Raw genomic sequence first — 23183 nt, 5'->3', positions numbered from 1 at the left:
CAGCTCCAGTGCATCATGGGCTAATGAGCTGTAAACAATCTAACCCCTGATGGCACTCACAGAGGTGAGAGGTGCTGTAGGCTCTGCACTCTCTAACCAGAGGTTTGTTAGGTTAGCAGGGACACTGCCCTTGGTGGGGATTAGCAAAATGGTCAAGCTGGACTTGCTGGGAAAGCAGGCAGTGAGCCCAGAGCAGTGACCTGTGCAGCCCTTCCCTGCCCTGCAAGATGTGCCTCTGAAAACCTGGGATTGGGAACTGTGATGAGGCACTGCAGTCGCTGGTGCTGCCTGTGCTGGCACAGAATGGTTTGCACTTCAATTCCTCTGTGCTGCCTCCAGGCCTCTCACAGTAACCCTTTGTTTCTCATTAGTGTCACGCAAATAAATGGATACAGTGGAGCTAAAACTCGGTTTTGGGAGAGGAGCTGTCTCTCAGCTGGCGTTAATGGGCTTCATTTAGTGACCTGCTTTGGCAGTGGAGCTGTTAGTTGAAATGGTACCAGGCTTTTAGTTAATCTTTTTCTCAAGCCTTAAGTACATCTGTGGGGTTATGGAGTGTGAGCTGACAAAATGGTCCTGTCTGGATAGGGAGTAGCTGTGCCTGAGGCTGCATCTACTCATCTATCAGATAAGTAGATGGGGAAGCACTAAAAAAAAAATGTGAATCTTGGTGTGTTTTTTGAAGGTGGATGCTTTCTGTTGAAGTGCTGTTGCATCAAATGCATCAAAGCTCTGGCTTTTCCTTTCCTAGGTCAGTCTCTTTTCTCAGGTAACAAGTGACAGGATAAGAGGGAATAGCTTCTGGTTGTGCCAGGGGAGGTTTAAATTGAATATTAGGAAATCTGTCTTCACCAAAAAAGGTTTTTAAGCACTGTCCAGGGCAGTGGTGGGGTCACTTAAAAATCGTGCAGATGTGGCACTTGGGGACATGGTTTAGTGGTGGCTTTGGCAGTGCTGGGGGAATGGTGTGGAGGTCTTTTTTCAACCTAATGAGTCCAGGATAATAAGCTTAATTATTGAGTGAATGGGATCTGTGTGTTTGTTTGTTGCCGTGGGCATGTGTTTAACAAGTCTCCAGCTGGGTTAACCCTAACCTGGTATTACCCAAATTGCTGGGCAGTGTCCTGGGCTGCAGGGCTTGCCAAGAGGGTTGGCATTTGGATCTTAGGATAACATTGAACCACATTTTCTGTGCCAAAATCAGTCTCAAACTGCAGATCCCACGTGCCTGATTTCTGTATGTGGGAAGGAGGTGAGACACATCCCATTGTTCCCCTTGAAGAAGGGCTGAACTCTTCACCCAGGCTCAAAACCAGCTGGGGGTCAGCAGTGGCTGAATTGTTCTGCTTTGAAATTTTTCCTTTCTGTTACTCCTTAAGTCTTTTTAAATGCATTTCTTCCCCTGCTTTGCTGGGCAGACTGAGGCTGCAGGCTCTGTGACGGTGACATTGCCTCAGTCCTGGGAGTGTCTCAAAGGCAGCTGGAGGTCTGGAAGAGGCTGGTGGCAGCAGCTCAGCCGGTTTGTCACACCCACTCAGTGTCATCTGTTGATCCCCTCTGCTACCCCCTTCTCTTTGGAGGGGGTGTCTCATCACAGGGGTGTTCTGGCAGTGAAAGTCCCAGTGGTGCTAACCCAGGAAGACCAACAGCAGCATTAACTTCCACAGAAAATGTCATTTTGCATTTCCATTTCTTAAACTGTGGGGTTTTATTTTAATCCCAGGCTTTTAAATAGAGACTGTGTGATGTAAAAGTGCATAAACACCAAATTAGTATTGTTCATTTGAATTGTCCTCAGCATTGCTAGATATTTATCCCCATGACCAGCGAGACTCCAGCTGCTTGAGAGGTTAATTTCTTTAGTGAGTAAATCTTATTTTATCTCCACAGTGAGTTCTGTAATTGGTATTAAATGTAACATGCATGCACAGATGCTGAGCATGTGTTAACAATTAAAAAAAAAGGAGAAGGACCTTTGGTACAAGAGCATTGCTTATAACCAGAGCAGACTTGCTCTGGAGAGCTGTTTTCTAGGGAACAGGTTGTGTCCCTGTTTGCCACCATGGGCAGATCTTGTTCCTCTTTGCTCAAATTTCTTTTTCTATACAATGGTAACTAAGCTCACTTTACAAAACTATTTGAGTTCCCCAGCTCTGCAGTGTGAAGTAGCCATATCAGTCATTAACTGGGGAGAAACAAAATTTCCTGGGACAGCAGACTGCTGGGTGCAGAGCTGTGCATTCCAAGAGCTGGAGTTTGTTTTATCCCTCAAGTGGCTGAACTTCATGCAGGTTACAGTCACTCTCCCACCTCCTGCTCAGTGATGCAGTGCTCTGCAGGATGTCTATCTTTGCTAACATGACATTTTTGCCTTTAAACAGTTTTGTATGTTCATTTGTTCTGCAAATCCATGGAGCATGAGAGCTCTTTGGGCACATTGTGCTTCCTGGGAGCCCCTGCATTGACTGGGAGCAGGGCACTGTGGCCAGGAGCCAGGAAGGCTGGCTTGAAACCCGGGGGCAGAGCAGTAAATCTGCAGGAATGGACAGGCTTGGATTGTCTGTTATGTAAGGATTTTATTTAATACTCTAGCCGCTCATCTACAAGAATATTATTGATTTGAGACTGGCAGCTGGTCAGGTTGATTTATGTCCTAAACTGAAAAGCTGTTTGATAAACACTGGCTATCCACAGTTTTCTGTAATAGCTGGACTGGTTTGGGATGTTCCAGGGGCAGCTGTGCCTGTAATCAGGTTGGATTTAGGGGTCTCTGTCCATCTGTTGGATTTAGGCTCTGTCCCACATGATTCAGGGCTGTGTCCCACCACTGCTGTGGGATGGAGGGTGGCAGCTGAGCACCAGCTCACCCTCTGCCCCAGGGTGTCCTGAGCTTGGCAGCCTGGGAAGAAATGCCTTCTCCAGCAGCCCAGAGTGCTCACAGCAAAAAGCTGTGAGTAGAGGCTGCTGGTGTCACTCCCTGACTGGTCTAAAATTCTGGTCTCTGGACACCCTGACTGTTGGGGTTGATTTGGGACTCACCAATGTTTTATTAAAAAAGCCCCAAAGTGCCCCTCAGTCTGCCCTGGGTGCCACATTCCTCTCCTGGCTCTGCAAGTGACTTGCTGTGTATAATCTTTGGAAATTACTTCATTTACCTTTTCCTGGAACTACAGCATGAGAGTGTCTGTGCCAGGTCAGCCCCAATTTATGCAGTGGATGTGATGCTTTCCCAGAATGCTCCTCCAGCCTTTGACAAGGAGCTGAGTGACTCCTTTCATCTGGGATGTTCAGGTTTGGTGAGCTACAAAGGACATCTGTTAAGATTTCTGACAAAGGACACATGTCCATTACTGGGGCAGGGCTGGTGTGGAAAAGGACCTGTTTTGGTGGCTCACTCACTCATATCTAATTCAAAGCTGTTGTAGCAGTCACAGGACTGCTAGAGCTTTGTGAGTTGCTTTTTTTTTTTTTTTTTCATTTTAGGGAATTAAAATGGTCAGGACTCAGTTTTAATATGGTCAGGACTCAGTTTCCATCAGCTTGCTGATGGAAATCATTCAATGTGGTAAAGCATTAGCAGCAAGTGCAGTGAAACTGGTGATCATGGACAGTGTGACCTGTCCTCCAGCAGCTTTGACACAGCTGTCCCTGGTTTGGAGAGCAGTCCTTCTGCTCTGCAAGCCTGGCTTGGTGTGGAAACAGCCACAAAATAGGCACTAAAATGCCTCTGTGTGAGCCACAGCAATGAGATCCCTGCAGCCTGTCAGGAGATGCAACCCCATGCATGGTCTGTCCTGCAGCTCAACAGGATTAGCCTGGATCAAGGGGGCTGCCAGCAGCTCTGCTCTCAGCATCTCACTCCATTTCTGTTAGATAAATGCCTTGTGTTCTTGCTGCTGTTACTGAGTGCAGGCAGCACCTTGAGCTGCAGTGCTTGACTCCTGATTTGTGGTGTGAGGGAGCGAGGAGGCAGCAATTGTCCCCTGTTAACCCATGAATTGTGGTCCACAAAATGCACAGCTGCCCTGGAAGCCCTGATTATGCTGTGGCCACAAGTCAAGGCAGTTGCTGAGCAGTGGTTGTTGCAGCTTCTGTCCCTGGCTCCACCCTCCCTGTTATTTTTTGGTGCTCCAAAAGCCTCACGTCATTTTGCAGAAGTGATTGTAGCCCCTCAGGATCACATGAACACTTCAGCAGAGTCACTTCATTACAAGCTGCTGTTAAGATGCAAATAAACCCTCCTAATGCAGTAACTCCAGCCCTGCTACACTTCATAAGTCAGCATAACTGCTTCCACAGAGCAGGAATTGCAGGGCAAAGGCTCTCCAACTGCAGAGCAGCTGCGGCGCTGTCCGAGCCAACTCGTGCAAAGTAAAGGTGCTGATGCAGTTTGGGAAGAGGTGCTGGCACTGCTTTTATTGATACAGGGTTGAGCCCAGCCTCTTCTTTAAACCCATGTGGCTGGGTGCTGTTGTGGCAGGATGAGTTTGGAGGGAATGAAGAGAATTCCTGCTTGGAGAACTTTTATGCATTTGGGGGCTGAGACTCCCTGTTCACCCTCTGAAGCTGGCAGCTCTTCACCTTGGGCAGAGGCTTTGTGCTCTTCAGCAAGAGGCAAACCTGCCAGCTTTGGGATCAGGATTAGGACTCTGCAGTGCTGTGAGTTCCCTCAGACCATCAAGAGCCAGCCCTTGGCCACCCCACCTTCACAGCGAGTGTTTCAGCCCGAGTGGGGCTGACAGCTGTATTAACATGGTCCTCTCCTCTGTGGGGCTGTTGCCTGCTCTCCTGTAAGGCAGATCCAGGTTGTCCTTCTGGCAGGAGTGTCTGTCTGTCCATGAGACAAATGGAAATTGTTAACCAGAGCTGCTAGTCCTGGGGAATTGCTTCAGCAGCACTTCACGCCTGACTAATATCTGTTTCTTTCCTTCTGCACTCTGCCTGTCACTCCAGATGGGAGAGGACACTCCGTGGGTAATTGGTTCCTGTTCCCTCTGTCTTCCTCCTTCCCTCTTACTCACACACATCACTGTTACCATTGCTTCCATCATTCTGAGTTTGGAATAAAGTTATGATTTGGCCATCTCGCAGGAGGAGAAACAGACCTGGAGTTCTGAATGGGGAAAGCGTCGGTGCCATGGGAGGGTGACAGGCAAGAAAAACAGAGAAAGGGATTTCTGTGCTGCTGCACTGGGAAGTACAGCCTGGAAGTGATGTGGAACTGACTAGTTCTTTATTAACTTCCCCCCTTTAACTACTGGTGCAGTGGAAATGCTGTCACTTCTCTCTTCACTCTGGGCAGAGCCAGCTCTGCCTGTAGGGACCTGGAGGAGCTGCAGCTCCTTGGCGCTGGCTCTGCGGCTCTGGAGCACATCTGCAGTGCTTGGGCCTGAGCACAGGAGCCAGGAGAGGCTCAGGCTGTGCTCTGCAGAGCCCTCCAACCTCTAAAGAGGGGCTTCAGCAGCTCACAGCTTCCTGGCGTTGGAAAGAGATGTTGGGTCCAATCTGGAAACACACAGGGGCTCGTGGTAAATTCTCTGAGCCAGTCAGATTATTTTTCTCATTTTTATGAGAGCTGGAGTCTTAATTCAAGCAATAAATCTGAATTCTACTTCCCCCCAAAGCCTGACATTTAGGGAAAATGGAAGACTTGTGGATAGCTTGAGGAACCCCAATATGTCATTCCTTGTCCCTCACAGCCAATATCAATGTAAGAGCTGCTTCGAGGTTGGGTTCCTACCCTGCAGCTCCTTATGATGAGTGTAGTAGGAAATGCTAGAATAGTTAACATCTGGCTTGATTATGCAGAATTATTCAGTCATTTCCATAATACCCTTTGTAAAATGCTTGCTGCTTGATAAACCAGCCTTTCTCCTGCTGCAGACAACAGTAGCAGAAATCCTCTGTGCATACAATAATATCTGGAAATGAACTGGATTCTTTCTTTTCCCCCGGACTTCTCTGCCTGTCAATATAAAGCATGAAGTTCATCTGCATGCAAGACTATGAATAGGGATGAGGTGTAATAGTTGCATTTATTACTCCTCAGTGAGCCAGTAACAAGATGTAAATGATCTGATATATTAATCTAAACCGTGGCTTGGCTTAGAGAGCAGTCAATAGAACAAAACTCTGCTCTGTCAGGCTGTTTCTATGGGGGAGACTTGACAGTGTAATAAGCCTTATTTCATAAGCTCAATATTAATTGGATTTGCATCCTCTGGCTGGCTTCCTTTGGTCTCTGACTGATCCTTCTTTTGACTTTGGAATCACTTACTTTTATCTGTTATTTCTTAAATAAGCTAAGGAAACTGGACAGCAAGAGCCTGGGTTGCTGTGGGAAGAGGTGGCTGTTGCAAAAGATGAGGAATCTCCTCAGCTTCTGCCATGACCTCAAGTAGGGATAAACTGAGTCCCACACAGGAAAAAAGCTCTCAAGGCTTCTTAACAAAAAGCAAATTGTGTGTGATTTGTTCTTCTCTAGCACCTACTTAGGGTGGCTAATGCATCAGGAGCTCCTGTGGGGACTAGGGGAAGGAGAGGTGCCAGGGGATAGAAGAGAGATCCAGGGAAGCACAGGGATTTGTCACATTTTACAGGTTTTATGGGGGCTAGTTATCATCTGGTAAGTCACTGTCTTACACCTTTGCTGCTCTTCTCAGGGCAATTTATCCTTTTTATCTGTGCTCTGATGGAGAGGGGTATGAAGCTTTATGGTATCTCTTGACCAGCATAAAACACATCTGCTGTGAGATCTCACGGGGAGCAGGCTCAGAGGGATCAGACCAAAGTTAATTTCCAAGTTTTTTGTGCAGAAGGAAAAGGTCAGAGCCTTTTTGGCTCTAAGCATGGGCACTCCTGGAAGCTTCTGCTTCAGCTATATGGTGCATTTATTCAGTATTCTGACACTCCAGCACTTACTTGAACAACATGTCTGGATCCTCTGTTGACCCAGTTTGTCACATGCTTTTTTAAAAGCAAACTAACTGCCCAAACCCTAATCAAATGGAAGAGCAAAACTATCCATAAGGTGAACTGTGATGTCCTGGTCTGCCTTTTCCTAATGGGGCTGGCTCCTACCTCACCCCTGCACTTGAATCATCCTCTGTGCATATTGTCAGGTCATGTTCCTTATCTGAATGTGACCCAAAAAAACCCTGTTCTAGGCAAAAAAATTACCCTGGTCTTGAGAAGAAAAGCCTGGGACACAGATAAGCCTGGAGATGTCTCTGCAGTGAATAACCACTGCAGATCTGTGCTTGTTTCCTCCTGGCTATCAGTCATCTGTTAAGTGCATTTTAAATATTCACAGGAGTGATGTTGCACTTGCAAACAGCGCTTGTAGCCAAGTCCTGGTCTCTGAATTCTCCTGAGCGGGTAGAATGATGGGGAGGTTTGAAAAATGGCCTTTGTCACGGGGAATGTGGTCTGGGTGCTTTGAAAAGGCAACTTGTGGGGGGAGAGCTCTGGGTGGGCTGCAGAAGGGTTTGGCAGAAGGGCCCCAGAGAGGATTGAGTGTTTATGAAGGGCTGTTTCAGTCACTTCAGACTGTCAGTGTGTAGCCTGGCAGAAATCTGTACTGAAATATCCTGGTGCACCATGAGCTCTCGTTGCTGTTGGAGTGCCCATTAGATGATGAAGCTGTTTTTTACCTGTCTGAGGGAGGGGAGCATCTTCAAAGCCCCCCTCTCTGAGCTGTTTTAAGAGCCAGCACGGATCCCATTCTCCTTTTCCTCGTTGTTGAAAAGAGCTGCGTGTCGGAGGAGCACAGCCAAGATGCATTGTGTCTGCCCGCCGTTTGTAGCTGTTCCCTAGAAAACCAAAGCTTTCAGGAAGTCAGCTTCCTGTCAGTTTTATTTTTATGCCATTTCACAGTTACCCCACTGGGTTTTGTGGAGCTGCTTGGGGCCTGCTGGCAGCAGCAGGGCTGGAGGGGAAGCACCGATGCATGAAACGTGAAGAAAGGACGTTTTGGTGCAGACAACAGGCTCAAGAAGGGATGTTTTTTTATTCTTGTTAACCTGCAAACTCCTCCTGTCCACAGTGAATGCTTGGGGTAGTTGTCCAAGTAGCTCTGCTCACTCAGCAGCAAGAATCCCCTCTGTTCCCTGTGCTTTCCCAGCACTGCATTTCTGTCTGTCCTGTACGCGGGAGCGATCCGTGCTCGCGGTGCCCGAGCTCCGCTCCGGCCGGCTGACACTTGGCTTAAATGATCTCGGTCTTCCTCTCCTCTCTCTCCTTCTCTCTTTCAGCTTGGCAGTGACCTTGGCGGGGGCATTGGAGGAAGCCCGGCAGTAAGTGCCATTCCATTTTTTTCCCCAATTTAAACAGCTGCTCAAAGCTCAGGGTTTTTAAGTGTAACCTCACCCATGATGTGCTGGAAGGCGCTTTAAAGCCCTGAAGATGTTTGAAAATAGATAAGTGCAACTGAAACAGGTCCCCACCTATGTTGATTTAAGGCCGGCTGCCACCTGGGCTTTCCTAAGAGCAGCCAGGGCCAGAGCTGTTCACTCTCTCTGCTCTGCTCTTCCTCCTCAGAGCTTTTAGTTGGAGCACCGGTGTTAACCCTGACAGTGCCTCATCCTTTTGCTAGTGCTTTAGCAGCTGAAAGGCCAAGGATGCTCATCCCTACTCACAAAGCCTGGTCTGTAACCCTAACCCAGTGTCACCACAGATTTGCCTGAGTTCAGTGCTTTTCTCCTCCCAAACTCCATGTGAGATTTTTGCCTGGACATCAGGATCAGGTGCTCTGAGCTTTCCTACCTCATGTGGTCAGTGCTGCCACTGGCCACCTCCTCTGTGCCTGTACTTTGTGGGTGTCCTCATGCCTACAGTGCTTGCCAGGACATGGGAGAGTTTCAGCCTCCTTTCAAAGCACCCTTGGCTTCAAGCTCATAGCAGCTTCTTCCAGAAAAGCATGGAAAGGGAATGAAACATGACTTAGAGGTGCAGTGGGCAGGAGGGAGTGTGCTTCCAACCCACAGCCGGAAGTGGTGTCCCCTAGAAAGCTCCAGGACTGTCTGTGCAGTAATTCAGTGAGGAAAGCTTACTTGCTTCTGGAGGGAGGGCTTTCCAGAGACCCTTGTTATGGCTGCAGTCATTCTCTCTCCTCCTTTCCCTGCACATCTGGCATTCCTTTCTTCCTTCAGCACGAGGGCAGAGGAGAGCCAGTGGCACAATACATCCACAGCAGAACATGGGAGATAAGTCCCTGTAGTCATCACACCTGCAAAGCCAGGTCTCTGCCCTCCTGGGCCAGCAAAAACCCTCCAGGCAGTTCTCTCCTGGTCATTCTGCCTGTTTCTGGGCTGCTGGCTGGAGGATCCTGTTCTCAAGCACAGAATTTATCCTGCTAGGAAGAGAATTTGGGAGTCAAACTTGAGTGTGACTGTCCCATCCCTTCAGAGTGTGACTGAAGCTGGGCACCTAAAGGTTAATATTCCAGCTTTGGTGCCCTCATTTAAGTCCTGGGAGGGAAGGATTGCCTTTCTTGCAGGGAGGTTGTCCTCTGGCAGGCTCTGCTTCATGTAATGAACCTTTTGGGCCACAGTGCTGAGAATGCAGAGCTCTGGCTTTGGGTGGGAGTACACAACACGGTCATGACTCCCTTGCTATCTCTGGATATGCAAAATCTTGCAGATTCCTGAAGGCTGACGTAGCTGGGGGAAGATTTGAGGCATTTGCTCTTTTCCCTGGGTTTACTTAGGGCAGATCCACAAAGCATATTGTCTTATGGGAAGGAGATATGGAGAAGAAAGATTCCTCCACAGTGGGATTAGATAACTGGAACTATAAAAAATGATGTGAGAGCTTGGTTGAGGTGACAGCCGAGTGTAGGGATTAGCTGCCAAGAGCTTTGGAATTCAAATGCATAATTTAGCACTATTGATAAATCAGCGGGGAAGCTGCAAATGGCTTTAAAATATTTAGGCTATTGCCCGAGTTCATGCTTTATTTAATAAGTAGTGCTCACACGTGATGTTAATGAGTGCCTGTTCTTTCTGACTCCTCCAGGTGGGACAGACCTACATCCCCTCCTCTGTGCCAGCCACCTTTGCCCCTTCTCCCACCCCAGCAGTGGTCAGCAGTGGACTCAATGATCTCTTTGAGCTCTCGTCTGGCATTGGGATGGCTCCAGGAGGATATGTGGCTCCCAAGTCTGTACGTAAGGAAAAACAATCATCCCCGGTGTATTGCCTTCCCTTGGGCTGCAGCAAGTCTGACATTGCTCACTTGTCTCCTTTATTGTGGTTTCTGGTGCTAAAGGGACACTTTAGTTCAGCTCAGTGCCATTAGGGGTGCCCTGGGCAAGTAGAGTAACTATGTGTTGGAGATCATGTCATTTATTAGTTACAGCCTTCTGATATTTTACCAGTTCCCTCATTTTACCTGTGGCAATATTTCCCTAAAGCGTAGCTCAGGTAAGATCCAAGACTTTCAGTTGTGTCAGAGCAACTTTCCTGCAGACCTACTTCTTAACAAGCTTCCCCAGGAAACTGAGGGCAAGACACAATTTGCAACAAGTTTCCTAGCAGATTTGTTTATTTGGATGAATCCAACGTGACAGTGGAGATAAAACCATGTGATTGGGATGATGGTGCTGCAGTGGAATGCAGAGAAATGTTCTGTCAGCGACAGAGCTCGCAGAGGCTTTGGCTGAAGCGTGAATTTGGGAGGGGTTGTGAGACACAGAACGTGGTTCTGGAAACTGGCTGTGGAGCAGCCACAGGGAGCTCAGGCTCCTGAAAAGGAATAAACAAAAATTAGCACTCAAATAGTCCATGGTAGGATAAACTTAAGCCATCCTCTGAAATTGAGGATCTCAAGGTACCGCAGATCGTACTTAAAGCTTTTGGTCCTTGCAATTATTGCACCATGCATAAGAACAAGTACAAAGAACCCACAGTAATTTTGAGCTAAGTACTATCTCATTTTGCACTGCTCAGATTTACGTCTGGGTTTTTCCCACTGAGGTGATTTGGGAATCCAGAACCCAACAGATAATAGTTTCAGCCCTGTGAATTTATTTGGTTCAAACTTTAGTATTGTCCTGCCTCTAATAGCCCAACCAGCCCTTGGAGAAGGCTGTCCAGCAGCAGACTGGGTAAGTCCCACATTAATGTGATGGACACAAGCTGGCACTGCTCTTGTGCACACTAGTGCTGTAGTAATTTGATTTCTTACGTGAGTGCTGTGAGCAAATATGGATTAGGAGCAGCAAGCTTCTTCCTCAGTGGTGAGCTCCATCCTTTCAACACTCCATGTCCCTCCTTCCCTGTAGTGTTTCTTTAGCCTTTGTGGGCTTCATGTGCTGATGTAGCTGGATTTCTGAGCTCAGGACTTCTGTTTATTGGAAAGCTCTGCTTGTTTGTTATCTTCAGGCCAGGCTGCCTGTGCTGAATGACATCTCTTGTGTTCAAGGTTTGGCTGCCTGCAGTGAAGGCTAAAGGATTGGAGATCTCAGGCACATTCAGCCACAGGCAGGGACACATCTACATGGAGATGAACTTTACCAATAAAGCTTTGCAGCACATGACTGACTTTGCCATTCAGTTCAATAAGAACAGGTAAGAAATGAATAATAATGCACTGTGTTCAACAGATTGCATGCAGTCTGCTTTTGGGAAAGCAGTTTGTGCCTACACTGCTAAATTTAGGGAGAGCTTGTGCTTAGGTGTATAATACAGTCATGGAAATAGCTTGGATGATACAGCCTGACCTTTCCATCACACCAAAATTGTGTGAAGGGGCTGAAAACACACACTGATAAATCCGAGAGGAAACGGGTGGCAGACGGTCCCAGCTCTGAAACAGCACCTGCCCCATTTATCCTCTGTGGAGTTTGAAAGCAGCCTTGTGAGTTGTTAGGCCGGTTGGTGGCTTTATAGCCAGGGAGTGCCCTGGGGACAGCAAGAGCACAAACAGGCAGGATCTGAGCTGCACGAGTAGCAATTCATGATGCCTCTGCCTCCTATCTCAATTGCTGTGCTGCCCCTCAGAATGTCTGGAAGCACAGGGCTCCTTAATAAAGCTGCTTGACACTGAAGGAGCTGAGAGTTGGGAGCCTGTGGCACATATTCTCCCTGTAATAGGCAGCAGAACAATTTTGTCAGAAGCAATAGCCACTTGAAAGTTCAGAGCATTCAGATTGTTCTTGGAAACCCATCTCAGCCAAAGGACATGACATGGCAGCACAGCCACGCTGTCTTCCCTCAAATACCCTTTCCAGAGAGCTTATCCTGTGGTTTTCTGTGTGTTATCTTCAGCAAGGACCAGGCTACTTCTTAACAACACTGCAAAGAGTATCTTGTGACTGACATATTTCTTAATATCACTTCACTGGAAAAGGGTTCTCTCCACTGAAGATCCACTGAAACCATCTCTTTAATCTCACTGTTAGCCATGCAAATTCAGGATTTCTTGGGACGAATAAGATTTACTTAGAAAAGTCATTATGCTAAGTAAGGCTTAGTAAATGTTCTCCCTGGACTGCCATATTTTCTGGAGAGTTTTGCTAAGCTGCTGTGTGCAAATGTTTCATGCAAATTTGCCTGGAAAAAAAGGCTTTTTGTTTGTGATTTTTCCCCCATACACCAAGCCATGTTTTAGCCACACCTACGTGGTACTTCAGGGATGTAAGAAGTTTAAATACTGCACAGTAAACCAGCAGCTTTTTATCTTGCAGCACAAGCTCCATTATACAGCTTACTACTATTTACTCTTTTACAAATGCTGTTCTCCTGTCAATGCTTTCCACTGTGGCTGGTGCGTTAGAAAGAGCTGCAGAGGGGTGGTTCTTTAAGTGTAAATATTAAGATTTGTGATTGAGAAATTTCTATTGCTTTTCCCTCCTTTCCTGCTGCTGCTAATCGCATTCGCTGCAGTCTTGGGATAAAGCATTGAAAAAAAATGAAAGAAAGCTAAAGCTCTGGTGTGCTGTAATATCACAGCCCCTTAGTAACAAACTGCAAGTTTGATTTCCCTCTGAGTTTTGGGGAAAACACGAGGGTTTGTGTCCTCCAAGGTGAAATGGCTGCAGAAGGCAAATCATGTGGCTAAGCCCTTGCTAAGAATATTCCTATTTCAGCTCCCTAGAGCTGAAAACTAAGGAAAACCAAGAATGGGGCATTTATTGGTTTCTGAAAGAGTGACAGACCTGATAAATGTGGCTGACTGTGCAGAGACAGTATCAAGCTTTTAGTGAATAAAATAAAAATCCACAGCTATCCATCCTGCAAATGCTCTGAGACCTCTGAGCTAATGTGAATTCTGCTAGAGAGAAATGCATTTATGAGTGGACACCGAAACATCTGGGCTTCCATCTGCTTTTGGAAAGCAGCTGGTCTGTAGTACAGGAGTGCTGTGTTAAATGTGAGCTGCTTTCCCACTTCTCCACACTAAGCAGGGATGCCTGTGGAATTAAATGTTCCTTGGGCTGCACAGGCAAGTAAACATTGCTGGGATCCATCCCCAGTGAAGGAGCCTCCAAGCAGGCAGCTGAGCCAGGTGCTGTCATTGAGGACCAGCAGCTGGATGTGTTGATTCATTTGTTCTCCAGTGCTGTTCCAAACCACATGTTCCTCCTTGGCTCTGTTGTGTGCTGGCTCTGATTCCCTGTGCCACAGCTCCCTGTGCTGCAGCAGCCATGCAGGGTGTGGTGTACCCTACCTGCAGTGCTCTGGAGCTCAGGAGGAGAGAAACAAAGCCTGGCTCTGAGTGCAGGAAGTGCTGCTTGCTGGACAGGCTGGTGCTCAGCACATAGCACTGCCATGTGGGTAATGGGAGAGTTCCCTGGAGCAGGAGGGTGAATTTGTCAGCAAGATCACCCTGAAGGAGTTTCCCATGCCTTGTCCTACTTTGTCTGCTCTTTTGAACTGTGTTCCCTCCCTGGAGTAACAGCTGGGGCAGCTCAGGAGAAGTGGGAAGATGAGCCAGGTTGTGCTTGACAAAAGGGACATTATATTTTGGGTATATTTTGGACGATGCAGGCCTCTCTCATCACCTCTGTTTCTCTCTTGCCCAGCTTTGGGGTCATCCCAAGCACCCCCCTGGCCATTCACACACCTCTGATGCCAAACCAAAGTATTGATGTCTCCCTGCCCCTCAACACTCTGGGACCAGTCATGAAAATGGAGCCTCTGAACAATCTCCAGGTAAGGATTGTCTTGTTCTGGATAAGGAGGGAGCTCAGCAGGAGCTCAGCCCAGTTTGTTTGGCCCAATATAATGTGGTAAGGCTCTAATCACAAAATACCATGTGTAACCAGGCAGACCTCATGGATTTGTGCCTCAAGTCTGGCCAAAACTTAGTTCTCTTTCTTATTCTAGTCTCTCTCAGAAGGACTGAACCAGAAACTTCTTGAATTTTGTGACTTTTCAAACACCTCAAACCAGCTGCTTGCATCTATGTAGATTAAGGGCTTTGTTCCAGTAATACTGTTCTGTAAACTGAGCATGAGGTTTGGTTGGATTTATGAACTGGAGTGGATCTGAACAGAAAAAGTACCTGTGGTGGAGCAGGCAGAGAGAGCTGTCAGTAAGAATTGAGGCAATTAAAGGAATTGCAGGAACCATGGCAGCTGCTGAGTGATTAATATTTCTCTAGTGCTCTTAAATTCCAGGGTGCTTTACAAAGGCACATCTCTGTCCCAGATAGCTTAATCCAAGGCAAACTGTGTGTTCCAGGAAAGGCAGAGGAGAAAGTGACGTGAGCAGCTCATGTTTCATTAATGAGGGTGGTGGTGCATGGCAGGGACAGCACTCCCTGGAGGAGCCTCTTTATCAGATTGGGCTGTCAATCTGATAAAGCCAGGACAGATTCAGGGAGATGTTCCCCTCTGCTTTGGACCAGAGGCTGTCTCCAGTGGTCTGGAAGTCGTCAGGCAACCAATTCTCCCTGGAAGGAGGCTCTTCCCCACTGCTGCCATGTGCAGCCACTCTGTGGAGTGAAGGTCAGCAGCTCCAGCCTCTGCTCTGGGTCCTCCAGGATGGTTTTGCCAGTATCCCAGAGATGCAGTTAACTTGCACTGCAGTGTGTCTCTCTCACCCCAGGTCTCCAGGAGATGGGACTGGGTTGGGTTCCTGCAGCCTAGCAGCCCTTCGAGGTGAATATTTTGAAGCAGCTCATTGTCTTTTTAGTTTAAGGGAATGCGATGGAAGTTGCTATTTATTCTGCCTGAGCACCTGTTTTTTCCCCTTCTTTTGACTTCCATTCTGGGACTTATGACTTATTGATGAGTCTTTGGGCAAACAGCTTGAAATAGCTTCTCTGGCACTCAAAGGAGCAGTCCCACACTCGGGCTCTGAGCGCAGTCATGCGACAGGGGAGCACACAGACAGTGAATGAATTCCATGGCCTGTCTTCCACAGTTGGCTCTTCCAGCCTCTGGAAAAGTTGAAACCTCTTCAACCAGGTCAGGGAGGTGAGGTTGCATTTTGTGGTAAAGTCTGCCTCCTGCTCTGTAAGGGATGTGGAAGTCTCCAGGAGGTGACAGTCCCAGTCAGCCTCCACAGCACTGCGGACTCTCAACCAGGCAGCCTCAAGTTGCTGCTTCCTTTGATCAGGAAGGAAGTGAAGTATTTGGGTTATTAAATCTCTGAAGGGCTTAGAACACAGTTTGTTTCTTGTAGCATCTTCTGCTAGAACAAAGCTAAGAGAAAACATGTGAGGAAACCTCCAGCTACCTTCTATTGAGACAGTGGAGCATTCATTAGTGCCAGACTCAGTTGTTAATTTGCTAACACTCTCATTGCCATAGAAGTTGGCTGCCCTTTTACAATTGGGGAAGCTGCCATATGGAGTAATAGTATATTTCTCTGCAAAGAGTTGAATCACGATAGCAGATGCCAAGTTAAAAAGAGCACTCCCCTTACTTTTTTGACAGCAGTGGGCTTGATGGAGATCTATCAATGCCCTGACAGCCAAGGCTCTGGTTTTGGTTTGTGGGACCATGTAGAAAGGATTTGTCTTGAAACATTCAGAAATCGCTTTGGTGACCTACTTAGGGAACAAATTATAGCATAATATAGGAGTAGAAAATACAAGTGTTCCTGTATTCATTGAAGAATCAAAACACTCATCAGGTTGAATTTACTTAATGTGTTTTTTTTCTCAGCTAGGGAACATTGAAGCAGATGCAGGGCTGATTTGAACCTGAGGACCTTATGTTCATCTCCTATTCTGGTGGGAGTTTTTTGTTTTTAGTAACAAGAAAAATAAGTCCTGAAGTAACCAAACTGATAGCTTTCAACTTTTTGTCATGTTAATTAGACACTTCAAAGACTAGTTGTACATTCCTTAGGCAACTATTTCAGAAGTAATGAATTCATGTCTTGTTCAGGTTATTTTTATTACCATTTCTAATCTTTCACCCAATACAGCTCATTTAATCTTGACATTTGTAATCATGGAGAGAAACTAAAATATTTGACAAGGTAACAAAAAAAGCGTTTTTGCAAGAAGGTGAGGAAGACTGAAATATTTTCAGAGGCTTACTTAGGTAAAATATAGCTGAAGAGTCTTGTGTTTGCTAGTCACCTTGCATCTTGTGATACTGTGGGCTGGGAGAGGTGTCTTTGCCACCACATGTGTGACACCTTCAGCTCTGAAAGAGAAAGGTGGGTTCTGAAACAGGGATTTGCACTGGTCAGGAATATTAAGTCTTTCCAGATACTTCTTCAAATCAAATTTGGAATTAGAAAACGCCTGGGCTGAGAGCCTTTCTATGCTAAAGAGAACCACTGTTCCTAATAATTGGCATTTTAACAGCTATGAAATGCTGTGAAATTGAAATACCCATTGGAGCACAGGAGAATTGCTCCCCTAATCCTAGGCATGGGTGAAGTGGAGCCAACCAGCTGCCAGAGTTCCAGAGCTCAGGCCTGGCCTGTCATGGCACAAACATGATAATCTCTTCTATGAGATTATAGCCCCTTGCAGGAGACAATACAATCAGAAAAGAGCTGTAAGCACTCCTGGAGCAGCAGCAAGTCTGCCTGAGGCTGGAGCCACTCTCTTGGGATCCACATTCAGAATGCACCATCAGTGTGTCACACTCCCCAGCGTTACCTGCTGTCAGCTGCCAGCCCTGTTTGCTGCTGCTACAGAGCATGCAGCTGAAAAAAGCTTGAATTTTTCAAAGTGCTGGGGTTTTTTTTTTAATTCTGTAAAATGATCTGAGTATGAAAAGGGAAGGATGTGCCAGCTGCATTTCTCCTTGACAAGTGGCACTTGGAAACACAGACCTGCTGCTGGGCAGTGTGAGGTGCAGAATGCTTTTGTTTCCTGAAACGAGTTTGGCAAAATGTTTTTGTAGAGACAGAGGAAGAAGGTGCAGCTTCTTCACAGAGGAAATATCAGTGTTGCTAATGCAGCAGATGATGCTCATCCTTCCAGTCTCATCACCTGAGCTGTAACTCATCACCTGTGCTCCTCCACACTCCAGCATCTCACAGCGCAGAGCCGCTGGAGCTCTCATTCATCAGAGCTGTTAATGGATCTCAGGTCACAAACACAGCACTCAGAACTCGGGAACAGCTTTCACACATCCAGCTCTCCTTGAAAACAAGGCTGAGAATCGTTGTGAGCAGCAATTCCAGCCAGTAGATGTTCACCCTCCAGAGCCTGCTTGATAAATGACACAATATCTGCCACTGTGGGAGCTGTGTCAGAATCACTGGCCAGCCACCTCAGAACACCTGTGGGGATCTAGATGGGGAAAGTGCTTCTTGGCTTTGTTGCCTGGGTTATTCTTTTAACAGTCTCCACTTGTGAGAGTCTTATTTCAGCAGAGAACCCTCCTGGGAGCTCCCTGAATTAAGGACTTGGATCACAGCTTGGCATCTGCAGCCAGTCCCTCACTCAGCTATGGAAAGCTGTTGGTTTGGGGGTTAAGAGCTCGTCTGCCACATGGTGCAGCACAATTATAAATTGGACATTTGGAACCTGAAGTGCAGCAAGGCACACAAGAGCACAAGCCTCCCAGTAACTCTGTGTTCCTGACCACTGACGTAACTCAGCCTCGCTGTGTATGCTCAGCTCAGGCTCCAGGTTCATCCCTCTGGGAAGAACACACACCTGGCAGAGGCTGCAGCACCCCTGGGATCCTGAAAACTCTTGCCTGTCACACAAAATGAAGGCAAGGAGCAGCATCCCCTGGGGGCAGAGCAGCAGACTGGCACAGAACAAGCCTTGACCTTGTGAGGTAAAAAAGACTCTGCAGAGGAGAGTTGTTCTTGCCTTAACAGTTTGGCTGTTACCAGGCTCTGAAGCAAAACCCAACTTAAGTAAATCCTTAATTTAGTGTAGGTGCTAATGGGATTCCAAGTGGGTATGTTGTGTACTTGCTGCTGATGGAAAGCATCTGTGTTGCTTTCAGACTTGACTTTGAAAGTCAGTTCTGTTGCTCAAGTCTGGGATTTAAAGCATCAGAAACAGAAAATAACATTGTTCTTATGAAGGACCTCTTCCCCAAAATAATAATGTTTGGGCTATTAGAGGGCTGGGGTTAATTCCAGGGGTTATTTCTAGAGGTAGTGCTTCCTCTAGTCAGATCCCAAATAAGACAGAAGTGATTTGAAACCCTGAGCCAATTTTTAGTGGGCTCACACCTTTTCAACAGTGAAGCATCACACAAAAATCTGACACCTTTTGACTTCTATCCCTCAGAGCTTTGTAGCCTGCAGGACTAAATTCACAAGGTACTAATATTTTTTTTTTCCCTCTCTAGAAGATCACAGGTAGAAAGCCATTTTTATTAAAAACGCTTCTGTTTCAACTCTGAAATGTCTGAAGCTAAAGGTCTAGCTAAAGATTTAACAGTTCATGTCCAGGTCGGGAGGTTAAAGCTGCAGAGCCATGAGCAAAGTTAGTGTGGGCTGGAGGATTTGTTGAATGCAGGCAGAGGTTCCTTTCAAGCATGTCAAACCTGGAGAGACTTCTCAGCTCCTGCTATCATCAGATGTCATTGTCTGTCTCAGGACAGTGCTCCCACCTGAGGAGCACTGGATTTTGTTTTGTCAAGTCGCTGTTATTACCTGCTCAGCTTCTCACAGACACTGCTGTGGATCTGCTCTCTGCCTGTGGCTGCTTTTGTAGCCTCTCAGATGGCACTGGATGTTCCTGACGTGGGGCATGACTTTGGGAAGCTGTTCCCAACTCATGGGGCCACTTGGGGACAGTTTCCCCATCCAGGTGCCTTTTTATGGACCAGATCTTGTGGAGCACAGTGGCTGTTTGGGGCAAGTGTGTGGTGGTGAACAATGGAAGCTCATTTTGAGGAACTCACCAGTCCCAGTTCTCTAGGTTAAGGACACTAGCTTTTTCCATCCTGTGTGCAAAAGTGATTTGTGACAGCTGATTTCTGGGTGATGACAGCTGCTTGCGAGGTGGCATGTGATGTCATTCCCAAACCCAGTGATGCAGTTTGGGAGGAAGGCTGGCATGTGGTTTGATTTTTCTTTACTGGGAAGAAATTGCACTTCAGAGCATCTTAATTGGGTAGCTCTCCAGAGATAGCCAAAGCAGCTTACTCAGTGTGTTTCTGCAGAGTTGAGAAGCAGGTCAGCAGATACCTTTTTATAGCATCCTTATAACTGCAGGGACAGGGCTCGCATATTAATTTGGAGTGTGCCTCTAGAACCATGACTGGAGAGAAGGAGCTGCTTCCCAGCCCCTCTTGTAAGAAACTGCTGTCATACAGCAACAATTAGCTACAAAAGCTAAGTAATCTCTGTTGTTCTAAGGCGAGGCAATCATTAAATCACACTTGGAAAAGATCTTGGGTCATGCAGTGTAGTCTCTGCTATGCTTTGTTGTTTTCCTACAGTTCCTCTTATCGAGAGCATTGTCAGGGCTGATTTTAAATAGCCCAAGCACTTCTTCCTCAGAGGAATTTAGCACTGCTTAATAATTCTCACTATCGGTTTTCCCAGACATTTAGCCTAAATTTTCCCTCTTCTGGCTCATCTCCATGACTTCTATCCAAGCAGAGCATCTGGAATGGCTACACTGCTGTCCCTCCCTCAGCTCTCCCCTCCCAGACTCGGAGGTGCATTTTTGGCTCCTCACCCAGTGTGTTCCATCATGTTTTGCAGAGGTGAATCACTTAAGTCCACCCACCAACCTGCTTTTCCCCCTCTGGTGCCTCTGGTTCAAACACTGAATACTCCCAACTCGTGAGCATGACGCCAGCAATGGGAGCACATAACAGCTCCCTGTTACACAGAACCATTCCCAATTATTTTCTCAATTGCACCATCATTTACGTGGTTTTAGTAGGCTTTGGGCTAATCCCCTCTTAAGCTGGTTTGCACTGTGGGAATTAAATATAAGCTGCTACCTTTAGTGATGGCTGAAAAGTAGAAACACCACAGATGGTCACATTTACCTTTCTGCAGTTCTTTGCACTTCTGGGACCTTCCCAGTTGCCAGGAGAGTTTGTTTGGGAGCTTGATCTCCTTCCACTTGTCTCTGGCTTGCATGCTTGTCTAATCAGCTGACTGGTTTATTCCTCTTCCTTGTCTATCCACAGCTGGTTTTTAACATTTGTGGGTGTCTTTCTAAACTTGCCCCTGTGAGGCAATAGATTTTCCCATTAGGACACCAATATATGTAATTATTAATGTCAATGAAGTTTGTCTTGGCACAAATCTTCATAGCAGCAAATTTATTCCTTTAGCATGGTCTGGTTTGTGTCTCAGCTGGGTGACAAACTGGAGAAATCCTTCTGGGCTTTTTTGAAGGAAGTAGGAGCTCAAATGGCTCCCAACATTCCCCACACAGCCTCAATTCTGGGTCTTTCTTACAAGGCTGAACATTTCTCCATTGCAGGCAACGGCAGGTGTCTGCTGAGCTGTGCTCCCATGACAGCCTCTTGCTGTGTGGGCTGACGTGGGGAGAGCATGAGAGGCATGGAAATAAAGCCCAGAGCTGCCTTTCCCTGTGCTGTGTTGTGACAGTGCACCTCTCAGACCTCCAGTTTGCTCCTGCCTTGTCCCAGCAGCTCTCAGCCTGGGGAAAGCTGTTAGCAGAGATTAGTGGGGAGCATGGCAAGTGTGTGTGATAAAGGCAAAGCAGATAAAGGCAAACTCCCTGGCTGATGGAGTTTAATGATACTGAGAATTAAGTCTTTTGTCAAGTGATCTTTTGTTACCTGATTGCTCTGTAGCAGGGCTTTCTTCTTCCAGGAATCAATACCCAGCACATATTCCCTATTTAGATTTCACTAAAGGAAAGGCAGGAGGCTTGGGAGGTGCTGCAAGGAAGATGCAGGCAATGGACCCACTTGAGGCTTTCTGTGAAAGTGTCTGGACTGAGACAGGGCTAATCAAGGTGAAAAACAGGGAAATGATGGTGAAAATGAAGAATACACAGGGGTTTGGAGCTGGAGAAATAAAAGTGAATGGCACAGAGAAGTGATGAAGAAAATGATGTGCAATATAACAGACATGACAATAGCTGTGTGCAGCCAAGAGGTTGGGATGTGCCTGGGAGGTGTAAGAAATGAGGAGAGGGAGAGGCTGGACAAGAGCAGGAAAGAGCCAGGATGCTGCTGTGAGCCCCTGGGTGGAACTGGCTCTGAAGCAGCACAGTGAAAGCTCACAGGAGAAGATTGGGCACCTTTTAGTGAAAATGGAGCTGGGGACTGGTCCTTGTCTGAAACTGGCCAGAAGCTCAGTGCCATCCCTCCAGGGAGTCTCCCATTCAGAGCTCTCTGCTCAGAGAAGGCACTCCAGGGTGATGAGACTGTGGGAAATCTTGTGATCCCCTTGGATTTCCAGCTGAGAGAGACTCTTTAACCTCCCCATTTCTTCTGTAACAGGTGGCTGTGAAAAACAACATTGATGTCTTTTACTTCAGCTGCCTAATCCCTCTCAACGTGCTCTTTGTAGAGGATGGCAAAATGGGTGAGTGCTGTGCCAGGCTGTGCCCCCAGTGCCCAGCTGGGTGCATTTGTCTCCTGGCTGAGGTTCATGTGTGCCTTGACCTTCAAGCCAGTGCATCTCCACAGGTCTGTTTTGGTGGCCTCTCCCTGTTGTCCTCCAGCTCCAATAGCTGCCAGAACCCAAATCCCCTCTTTGACTCTGTCTGCCAGACAAGGGGTGGATCTGTTTTCTTTGAAGGTGTTTTTTTGGGTATTTGTTTGCATTGGGGTTGATGTAGTTTTGGGGGTTTTTGAGGGTTTGATTCACTTGAATGGGTCTAGGATTTACCCCCATACTGTTTCCACTGGAATCTGTGTATTCCTTGTCACCTTTATTAAGTTGTTGTTTGAATTGGCTGGGAAGTTGCTTGAAAAGCAGCTTTCACTAACATAATCCTAAATGTGTAGATCTCCTTCCTTCTTGTCAAATCCTGCATGTTCTTGGCTTGTAAACAGCTCATATGGCAAAGACTATCTCTCTTTTAGGGGAGGCCAAAACCCATCAAAGCTTTGCTGCTTTTACAGAGAGACTGAGAGGAGTAAATCCTGGATCTGTCCACAGCAGGGCAGAAAGTTACCAAAAGCTCTTTTGTGTGTCTACCTTGAAACATTCTGTGGTGTGTTAATTAATGCTGGGCTCCTGGGAGGATCCCACAGTGCTGATGGGGATTTTTTTTTGTTTCTAGAGCGCCAGGTCTTCCTTGCAACATGGAAGGATATTCCAAATGAAAATGAGCTTCAGTTCCAGATTAAAGACTGTCACCTGAATGCTGGTGAGTAGCTTCATTCTGCCATACTGAGAGCACTTTTGATGTACGGCCATGAAACATCACCTTATTAATATCCCCTTAGGAAAATAACCTAATGGCTAATGAAGAGATAAGTATTGCACTTTTGAATAGAGCAGCCTGGGATCCTAGGGCTTGTTTCAGTCAGAAACTTTAGCTGGGTCCCCATAAAAGCACATCTAAAATCCCAAGCCTTTGATTTTACCGTTTGTTTCTTCCTTTCATTCTGGGCCTTGTATTCTTGTTTTTCCTTTTATACGTTCCTTTCCTGCAAAGCTGCTCTTTAAATAGAACTGAATGTGGTGTTGGGGCTGTTCAGCAACCCTGTCCTGCTGCTGTGAGTTTTGAACAAAGTGTTCCAGCCCTACTGCATCACCCTGGGCCACTCACTTCACCTTTTGGCAACAACTTCTTTCTGTCATGAAAGATTAACCCCACAGACACTACAGGGTGTTGGAGGTGTGTGGAGGACA

At 46.8% G+C, this 23183-nt stretch overlaps 1 protein-coding gene across 4 annotated transcripts in view; it reads left to right on the top strand.

Moving 5' to 3' along the window:
* The window catches only part of AP2B1 (adaptor related protein complex 2 subunit beta 1), a 77004-nt gene that overhangs the window by 42793 nt on the left and 11028 nt on the right, over positions 1-23183 (top strand). For 3 of the 4 annotated variants that reach the window (XM_085078111.1, XM_085078112.1, XM_085078113.1), the window contains exons 15-20: positions 8253-8294; positions 10015-10161; positions 11422-11567; positions 14024-14153; positions 21821-21905; positions 22609-22695. In XM_085078111.1, coding sequence (XP_084934237.1) covers positions 8253-8294; positions 10015-10161; positions 11422-11567; positions 14024-14153; positions 21821-21905; positions 22609-22695 — 637 coding nt within the window. The remainder of the gene's footprint in view (positions 1-8252; positions 8295-10014; positions 10162-11421; positions 11568-14023; positions 14154-21820; positions 21906-22608; positions 22696-23183) is intronic. The other variant, XM_085078114.1, reaches the window with a different exon arrangement.

Source organism: Lichenostomus cassidix, chromosome 19, assembly GCF_008360975.1.
Source record: "Lichenostomus cassidix isolate B80296 chromosome 19, HeHo_3.0, whole genome shotgun sequence".
Classification (NCBI taxonomy): Eukaryota; Metazoa; Chordata; class Aves; order Passeriformes; family Meliphagidae; genus Lichenostomus; species Lichenostomus cassidix.
Note: the sequence above shows the minus strand (reverse complement) of the source record. Positions and strands in the feature narration are given on the sequence as shown.